The sequence below is a fragment of the Coregonus lavaretus genome, assembly GCF_964263955.1.
Source record: "Coregonus lavaretus genome assembly, contig: HAP1_SCAFFOLD_317, whole genome shotgun sequence".
Lineage (NCBI taxonomy): Eukaryota > Metazoa > Chordata > Actinopteri > Salmoniformes > Salmonidae > Coregonus > Coregonus lavaretus.
This window is the reverse complement of record NW_028167105.1, coordinates 396,738-407,172: the sequence shown is the minus strand read 5'-3', so window position 1 is coordinate 407,172 and position 10,435 is coordinate 396,738. Positions and strand designations below refer to the sequence as shown.

The 10,435-nt window shown below is 41.9% G+C and overlaps 1 protein-coding gene across 1 annotated transcript; it reads right to left on the bottom strand.

The window, feature by feature from the left end:
• Positions 1-4,499: 4,499 nt before the first annotated feature.
• LOC311113865 (uncharacterized protein) lies at positions 4,500-10,144 on the bottom strand. The gene is made up of 2 exons (XM_084189153.1): positions 9,552-10,144; positions 4,500-6,275 (listed from the first exon to the last, which is right to left on the bottom strand). Exons 1-2 carry the CDS (start codon positions 9,907-9,909, stop codon positions 5,650-5,652), a joined length of 984 nt encoding a protein of 327 aa, XP_084045279.1. The 5' UTR covers positions 9,910-10,144; the 3' UTR covers positions 4,500-5,649.
• Positions 10,145-10,435: the final 291 nt, after the last annotated feature.

The following is a 10,435-nucleotide window of genomic DNA, read 5'->3' as shown; positions in this document are numbered from 1 at the left end:
CCCGAAGACTGAAATAAGATAAATATAATGTTTCCAGTGCACTTGAAATATTCAGCATGCAATAAGAATTGTCTTGATAGTATGAAGAGGTACAGTGGAAAATAAGTATTTGGTCAATAACAAAAGTTTCTCAATACTTTGTTATATACCCTTTGTTGGCAATGACACAGGTCAAACGTTTTCTGTAAGTCTTCACAAGGTTTTCACACACTGTTGCTGGTATTTTGGCCCATTCCTCCATGCAGATCTCCTCTAGAGCAGTGATGTTTTGGGGCTGTCGCTGGGCAACACAGACTTTCAACTCCCTCCAAAGATTTTCTATGGGGTTGAGATCTGGAGACTGGCTAGGCCACTCCAGGACCTTGAAATGCTTCTTACGAAGCTACTCCTTCGTTGCCCGGGTGGTGTGTTTGGGATCATTGTCATGCTGAAAGACCCAGCCACGTTTCATCTTCAATGCCCTTGCTGATGGAAGGAGGTTTTCACTCAAAATCTCACGATACATTCATTCTTTCCTTTACACGGATCAGTCGTCCTGGTCATTCATCCTACTTTACTATCAACTGGCTAGCTGCATCTATCATTCATCCTTCTTCGCTATCAACTGGCCAGCTGCATCTATCATTCATCCTTCTTCGCTATCAACTGGCCAGCTGCATCTATCATTCATCCTACTTTACTATCAACTGGTCAGCTGTATCTATCATTCATCCTACTTTACTATCAACTGGCTAGCTGTATCATTCATCCTACTTTATTATCAACTGGCTAGCTGTATCTATCATTCATACTACTTTACTATCAACTGGCCAGCTGTATCTATCATTCAACCTACTTTACTATCAACTGGCCAGCTGCATCATTCATCCTACTTTACTATCAACTGGCTAGCTGCATCATTCATCCTACTTTACTATCAACTGGCCAGCTGCATCATTCATGCTACTTTACTATCAACTGGCCAGCTGTATCTATCATTCATCCTACTTTACTATCAACTGGCTAGCTGTATCTATCATTCATCCTACTTTACTATCAACTGGCTAGCTGTATCTATCAATTATCCTACTTTATTATTAACTGGCTAGCTGCATAATTCATCATACTTTACTATCAACTGGCTAGCTGTATCTATCATTCATTCTACTTTAATATCACTTTACTATCAACTGGCCAGCTGCATCATTCATCCTACTTTACTATGAACTGGCCAGCTGTATCTATAATTCATCCTACTTTACTATCAACTGGCCAGCTGTATCATTCAACCTACTTTACTATCAACTGGCCAGCTGCATCATTCATCCTACTTTACTATCAACTGGCCAGCTGTATCTATCATTCATCCTACTTTACTATCAACTGGCTAGCTGTATCTATCATTCATCCTACTTTACTATCAACTGGCAAGCTTCATCATTTATCCTACTTTACTATCAACTGGCTAGCTGTATCTATCAATTATCCTACTTTACTATCAACTGGCCAGCTGTATCTATCATTCATTCTACTTTACTATCAACTGGCCAGCTGCATCTATCATTCATCCTACTTCGCTATCAACTGGCCAGCTGCATCTATCATTCATGCTACTTCGCTATCAACTGGCCAGCTGTATCTATCATTCATCCTACTTTACTATCAACTGGCCAGCTGCATCTATCATTCATCCTACTTTACTATCAACTGGCCAGCTGCATCTATCATTCATCCTACTTTACTATCAACTGGCCAGCTGCATCATTCATTCTACTTTACTATCAACTGGCCAGCTGCATCATTCATTCTACTTTACTATCAACTGGCCAGCTGTATCTATCATTCATTCTACTTTACTATCAACTGGCCAGCTGCATCATTAATTCTACTTTACTATCAACTGGCCAGCTGCATCATTCATCCTACTTTACTATCAACTGGCCAGCTGCATCATTCATCCTACTTTACTATCAACTGGCCAGCTGCATCATTCATTCTACTTTACTATCAACTGGCCAGCTGCATCATTCATCCTACTTTACTATCAACTGGCCAGCTGCATCATTCATCCTACTTTACTATCAACTGGCCAGCTGCATCAAGGGTCTTTAGATGCCAGGGGAAAAAAATATCTAATATCAGAGAGCTCTTACCCAACTCTGTGGAAACCCAAGGGGCCTCCAGAGTTATCCAAGCCTGAGACTGGGTTTGGTCATTTGTAAGTCTAAATTGAATTAATGATGATAGACACATTGCAGTTTCTGAATGACATCAACAGAGCCAAGCTCAAATTCAAGGTACAGTACAGAAGCTTACACAAGGTTATGGGTGCATCTCAATAGTCTGAACACAAGGATATGGATGGATCTCAATAGTCTGAACCCAAGGTTATGGATGCATCTCAATAGTCTGAACCCAAGGTTATGGGTGCATCTCAATAGTCTGAACCCAAGGATATGGATGCATCTCAATAGTCTGAACCCAAGGTTATGGATGGATCTCAATAGTCTGAACCCAAGGATATGGATGGATCTCAATAGTCTGAACCCAAGGATATGGATGGATCTCAATAGTCTGAACCCAAGGTTATGGATGCATCTCAATAGTCTGAACCCAAGGTTATGGGTGCATCTCAATAGTCTGAACCCAAGGTTATGGGTGCATCTCAATAGTCTGAACCCAAGGTTATGGATGCATCTCAATAGTCTGAACCCAAGGTTATGGGTGCATCTCAATAGTCTGAACCCAAGGTTATGGGTGCATCTCAATAGTCTGAACCCAAGGTTATGGATGCATCTCAATAGTCTGAACCCAAGGTTATGGATGCATCTCAATAGTCTGAACCCAAGGTTATGGGTGCATCTCAATAGTCTGAAGTGACTCACTGTCACTGTTTTCTGTTCTCTGCTCATACTGATCTGAAAGAACCGGACGGGTGAAAACAGAAACCATAACGCTTTCACCTGTCTGCTGTTGAGATCAATGACAATGAAAGAAAAGGAGATAGAGGAAGCCACTGTAGACTATTGAGATGCCCCCCTACAGTAGACTAACTTGTTATGAGTCCTGTGTAGGACACAGGGAAGGGTGTGTTCAGTGATACTCTCCCTCAGGATGAGGAGACCAAGGAGCTGCTGTCACTGATGACTCCACTGTCTGGTGAAGAAACAGAGCCGCTTGTTGACAGATTGGATCTTCCTCAAGAGGTCAAAGGGCAGGCTGCACCATCCCAGGCTGCTTCAGTGACCCAGAAATCAGGAGTTGACCTCTTGGATAGGTAAGAGATAGCAGGAACAGACTCAAACCAGACTCAGAGCTGGATAAGTAAGAGATAGCAGGAACATAATCAAACCAGACTCAGAGCTGGATAGGTAAGAGATAGCAGGAACATAATCAAACCAGACTCAGAGCTGGATAGGTAAGAGATAGCAGGAACATAATCAAACCAGACTCAGAGCTGGATAGGTAAGAGATAGCAGGAACATAATCAAACCAGACTCAGCGCTGGATAGGTAAGAGATAGCAGGAACATAATCAAACCAGACTCAGAGCTGGATAGGTAAGAGATAGCAGGAACATAATCAAACCAGACTCAGAGCTGGATAGGTAAGAGATAGCAGGAACATAATCAAACCAGACTCAGAGCTGGATAGGTAAGAGATAGCAGGAACATAATCAAACCAGAGTCAGAGCTGGATAGGTAAGAGATAGCAGGAACATAATCAATCCAGACTCAGAGCTGGATAGGTAAGAGATAGCAGGAACATAATCAAACCAGACTCAGCGCTGGATAGGTAAGAGATAGCAGGAACATAATCAAACCAGACTCAGCGCTGGATAGGTAAGAGATAGCAGGAACATAATCAAACCAGACTCAGAGCTGGATAGGTAAGAGATAGCAGGAACATAATCAAACCAGACTCAGAGCTGGATAGGTAAGAGATAGTAGGAACATAATCAAACCAGACTCAGAGCTGGATAGGTAAGAGATAGCAGGAACATAATCAAACCAGACTCAGAGCTGGATAGGTAAGAGATAGCAGGAACATAATCAAACCAGACTCAGAGCTGGATAGGTAAGAGATAGCAGGAACATAATCAAACCAGACTCAGAGCTAGATAAGTAAGAGATAGCAGGAACATAATCAAACCAGACTCAGAGCTGGATAGGTAAGAGATAGAAGGAACATAATCAAACCAGACTCAGAGCTGGATAGGTAAGAGATAGCAGGAACATAATCAAACCAGACTCAGAGCTGGATAGGTAAGAGATAGCAGGAACATAATCAAACCAGACTCTGAGCTGGATAGGTAATAATAAAAAAATTATATTTTGTCAGGCTGGATGTTTGAGATATGAGTAGGTGATTTGAGTCATGCTTCTTCAGCAGTGGAATAAAGACAATTAATACTTGAATGTTGTAAAGAAATACTGGAGTGATGTAAGATTGTTAATAAAACAGTTCATAGACGCATTTGTTATCCTGCGTCAATGTTTATAGGCTGCAAGTACATTGAAATGAAGTTGTTTTCAAGTCGTTGAAACAACGACCTAAAAAATACATATTTTTAACTTTAACTTTCAACCAAAACCAAACGTAGATTGGACCTCGAGCATAGTCTTCTTTTCAACGTCTTTTCAACAACATTTTGCAAGGTGGGATACTGCCCAATGTCAAAACACAGTTTTAACGTGTCCAAATCAATAACCAATATGCAGAAATAGTTTGTGATAAATGGAAAACCTAAACATAACATGTACTATCGACACAAACATGTTCCACAATAGTAATCATAATACTTGTATTTATTTAAACAACCACCTTATTAACTGCACAAGCACCAAAAACACTGTTGTTTTGACAAGTGGCAATAAATCACTAATATCGATTAGGGGGGAAAATCAGGTTGTACATGCTGTTGAAACTAACACAACAAAAAAATACACATGGAAACGGGCGATATCTTTTACTTCACTGGTTAGAGGACAACCTGCAGAAGACAGTCAGCTACATTTTGGAGTGATGCATTTAAGTTTAGCGGTCCCCAAAACGAAGAGAAACGCAACACTTATTTGTCATCACTCATATTGATATCACGTTGAAATCAATTGCAGGAGAGGGGGGAGATGAGGTTGCACGTCCTGTTAAAACTAACAGCTCAAAAACCACACGGAATCTGGGAATAATGTGTACATCACTGGTCAGAGGACAATTTGTAGAAAACAGCTAGCTACATTTAGAAGTGTTGCATTTTGATTCAAGTGGGTCGCCAACGTGGTAAGTGTAACACAACTCATTTCAGAGCCTGGATTTTCCCCCTGATGAGGCTAATATCCATATCACGCTGAAATCAATAGAACAGGGGGAAAACGGTTGGGGCGGCGCACAATTGGCCCAGCGTCGTCCAGGGTAGGGGAGGGAATGGCCAGCAGGGATGTAGCTCAGTTGGTAGAGCATGGCGTTTGCAACGCCAGGGTTATGGGTTCGATTCCCACGGGGGGCCAGTATGAAAAAGAAAAAAATAATGTATGCACTCACTAACTGTAAGTTGCTCTGGATAAGAGCGTCTGCTCAATGACTAAAAATGTAAAATGTAAATGGTTCTACATTGTGAAATTCATTAAAATACATTGTGACATTATTTAATTGATATCATGAAACAACTCCTTCATGTATGTACTTTCTGATGTTTAATCAGAGTTCTTTTACCAGCGTATCTCTTGCCACATTGAATACAGCTATAAGGTTTCTCTCCAGTGTGTGTTCTCAAATGTACCATCAGGTTGCTTGAATCACTAAAACTCTTCCCACATTGATCACAGCTATAAGGTTTCTCTCCTGTGTGTGTTCTCTGGTGTATAGTCAGATGGCTAGATGTAGTAAAACTCTTCCCACATTGATCACAGCTATAAGGTTTCTCTCTAGTGTGCGTTCTCAAATGTACCATCAGGTTGCTTGAATCACTAAAACTCTTCCCACATTGATCACAGCTATAAGGTTTCTCTCTAGTGTGTGTTCTCAAATGTGCCATCAGGTTGCTTGATCGACTACAACTCTTCCCACATTGATCACAGCTATAAGGTTTCTCTCCTGTGTGTATTCTCAAATGTCTTTTAAGGTCTGCTGAAGAGTTGAATATCTTCCCACAGTCAGAGCAGCAGTGAGATTTCTTCCCTGTGGGTTTCCGCTGGTGTTTCTTGAGGTGTTCTGATGTGGAGAGACTCTTCTCTGCCTCCTCAGCTTCATGATGTTGTTGAGGCTCCCCAGAGGATCCACGATAGTCACGTCTCTCTTCTGTGTGAACGACAAAGTCAGACAGATGGTTAAAGGCCCACAACAGCAGAAATACTGTTTATTTGAGGTAAAAGGTGATGCCCAGAGCGTACCCATGAAGCTGTACAACAATTGACATCTGTTAAATTATTTGACAATTGTCTTAAGACAGTCAAGTGAGCAATAATAGTAATATCTTGTCTTGTTTTCACATTAGTAGTAACATCGATGATTGTAGGCCAGAAATATGAATACACACAAAACATATGAACAAAATCATCCACTGTGAAAGTTGATACTTGCAGGCCCTTCATATGTAGGCTATGAGCAGCACTTCGTTAAATTGATCAAATCAGTTATTGTTTTCTTGATCAAACCGTGAGCATCACCTGTCAAACTCATTTCTCTCAAAACACAGGGATGTCGATTCCCACGGGACTAGTATTACCAGAGGACCTTGGAGTTCGCCAAAAAACAGTAGGTTATTCTGGCTTGAATTGTTCCTCTCCTGCCATGTAAAAATGACTGACATGGCAGATTCAGACGGGACTAACATTACAGATGTGGTGTTTTGTGCTTGTGCATATAATTACATTCAGAACCGCGGACAGCGACAGTATCCAAAGCGGGAGAAAGTACATTTGTTATAAAATAATATTAGATTTATTAGTGTTGCATAATTTTTTTGTACATAATATAACCATATACAATTTATGTATCACATGTCTTAGAGCGATGGACTGTGCCATCTCCGTGGCCTCCACAAAGTCTTGTGCACCAGCTGTTCCGGACGACTGTATGATCACTCTCTCCTTAGCCGATGTGAGTAAGACCTTTAACCCCTGTAAATCTAAGCCGTTGGGGGAGGGGGGCTAAACGGACATATGAAATTGTTTTAAGATGGTCGTACTATGGATTACTTAAATTACTTAGATTGAAGCAAATTTGCGTCAATTGACTCCAAGGGGTTAAACAGGTTCATCTTCACAGACAGATTACCAGGACGCGTACTCAGAGCATGCACTGACCAGCTGGCAAGAGTCTTCACTGACATTTTAAAACGTCTCCCTGACCGCGTCTGTAATACCTACATGTTTCAAGCAGAGGCATTAATATGGAGTTGGTCCCCCCTTTTCTGCTATAACAGCCTCCACTCTTCTGGGAAGGCTTTCCACTAGATGTTGGAACATTGCTGCGGGGACTTGCTTCCATTCAGCCACAAGAGCTTTAGTGAGGTCGGGCACTGACGTTGGGCGATTAGGCCTGACTCGCAGTCGGCCTTCCAATTCATCCCAAAGGTGTTCGATGGTGTTCAGGTCAGGGCTCTGTGCAGGCAAGTCAAGTTCTTCCACACCGATCTCGACAAGCCATTTCTGTTTGGACTTTGCTTTACGCACAGGGGCATTGTCATGCTGAAACAGGAAAGGGCTTTCCCCAAACTGTTGCCACAAAGTTGGAAGCACAGAATCATCCAGAATGTCACTGTATGCTGTAGCGTTAAGATTTCCCTTCACTGGAACTAAGGGGACCGAACCATGAATAACAGCCCCAGGCCATTATTCCTCCTCCACCAAACATTACAGTTGGCACTATGCATTGGGGCAAGTAGTGTTCTCCGGGCGTCCGCTAAACCCAGATTCGTCCGTCGGATTGTTCACTCCAGAGAACGCCTTTCTACTGCTCCAGAGTCAAATGGCAGCGAGCTTTACACCACTCCAGCCGACACTTGGCATTGCGCTTGGTGATCTGGGGCTTGTGTGCGGCTGCTCGGCCATGGAAACCCATTTCATGAAGCTCCCGACTAACAGTTATTCTGCTGACGTTGCTTCCAGAGGCAGTTTGGAACGCGCTTCAGCACTCGGCGGGCCCGTTCTGTGAGCTTGTGTGGCCTACCACTTCGCGGTTCAGCCGTTGTTGCTCCTAGACGTTTCCACTTCACAATAACAGCACTTACAGTTGACCGGGGCAGCTCTGGCAGGGCAGAAATTTGACGAACTGACTTGTTGGAAAGGTGGCATCCTATGACGGTGCTACGTTTAAAGTCACTGAGTGCTTCAGTAAGGCCATTCTACTGCCAATGTTTGTCTATGGAAATTGCATGGCTGTGTGCTCGATTTTATACACCTGTCAGCAACGGTTGTGGCTGAAACAGCTGAATCGACTAATTTGAAGGGGTGTCCACATACTTTTGTATATATAGTGTATTTGCGACTGCTCGACTAAAAAAATCTCAGTCTAAAAAAATCTCTGTCGACAAAAGAGCCTATCGACCAAACAATCGACCAGTCGACTAGGGTCAGCCCTAAAAAAAATTAAAATACATTTGCAGAATATTATACAATGATTTATCAACAGCTCCAACAATTTGACCCCCACAGGAAAGCCTCAATGGCAGATATAGAAAGACCCATAAACTGGATAGCCATTGATTCCTGAAGAATATAACTTTTAAATGCCTCAAATGTTTCAACTGTCTTACCCCATCAGAAACCAAAACATAAGCTCATATAACGCCACTGTTTGTAAACAAGCACTGTTTATTCTCAATTTGGTTAAAACTGTGATTTTGACCTTATGGACGGCCAGTCCTTGTATTCATAGTGTAGTGAATTCCAGGGGTAGCCCTGAGCTGGACTCAAACCTGGGTCCAGAGACTGTCAAGCCAACACCTTATAACTGTTATACCAAGATGTCTGAACTTCTTGATGAGGTCGCTAGGTTTTGGGTTAAGGTTGCTACAATAGCTTCCTCTATGAATTTGAGAGTGGTTACATTTCTCCAGCCCCCATCCCTCAGCTGTTTACCAAACCAAGTCTAAGGGCAGCCATTATGTTTATGTTTAAATCCAAGGTTGTCCCTTTAAAAAAGCCACACATCAATCAATCCACCAATCTGCAGTTCAAACAATAACAAAGCTGTCATTCTGCCACTGTTTTGGTAATAAGATGATGGATGGGACTGGAGAAATGTAACTACTCTCAAAATCATAGACAGACCTATGGATGCAAGGACTGACCATCCATGGTATCAACATTATAGTTTTAACCATGTTGAGGCGATACAGTGTTGGTTCATATTTACACTGTTTCTAAACATTGGAGTAAAAAAAGCTTATTTTGGGATCTGATGGGGTACGACAGTTGAACTAAGCTTATGAGGCATGTGTTATATTCTTCAAGAATGTAAATAATTTAAAAGTCCAAATATGGATGTAGCAACTGCAGATTTCCCCTTTAACACCACACATCAGTTCAACAACTGCAGAGTTTGTGCCTCTGTTTTTAAGACAGTACTTACTAGTGTTAATCAGGGCCTGGTTTCTCAAAACCATCTTACTGCTTAGTTCATCATTAGAACCATTGGATGCCTTAAGGTGCCTTTGGGAAACCGGAACCAGATATCCAGTTTCCTCCTCTTCCTCCCCCTCTTCTTTCACTCCAAAAACTGCATCCTCCTCCTCTTTCACTCTGAACGCGTCTTCCTCTTCTTTCACTGTAACGTCTTTCTCTTCTTCTTTCACGGTAACAGCCTCACCCTCTACTTGTTTTTGTATTGTAACATCCTCCTCTTCCTCCTCCTCTTTCACTAGAGCTTCTTTCTCCGTCCAGCAGACCTCCTCTTCTTTAGCAGGAGGAGAGTAGCTTAGCGAACTCATGGTCGGGGATGTTAGCTAGTTAGGCTAGTGCTAACTTAACCAGCCAGCTAGCTGACCAATAACAACAACACCGTAAATATGAAATTAAATGGGATAACTAACTAGACGACAGAAGTGGGTTTAAAACACAGTGGCTAATATACACGAAAGCGTCTAAAGAGCTTTATTGGTTGGGCTATTTTGTCTAGCAAGCTACCGAGGTGTCTGACTAACTGTTGCTGCTGTTGAAAGAAGCGTCCCGTCCACTAGATTATACGTCACACTAGCAGCATAGCCTTAAAGTCCCACATCGCCATCTGCTGACTGGAGTGGGTAACGAAGTTGAGTAAAATGTAGATTTTATTTTCAGACAAAAAGTTAAAGGGTAGGAAGCATGAGTTTTTACTCACCAATGTAACAACACAGTGGCGTTTTAAACACTTAATAACGTAGTTGTAGTCATAATCTGGTTACCTATAAGTACAAACATTGTTATGTTTTTGGGGTTATTACATATTTATTAACTTATTTCCAATATCTTCTAAAC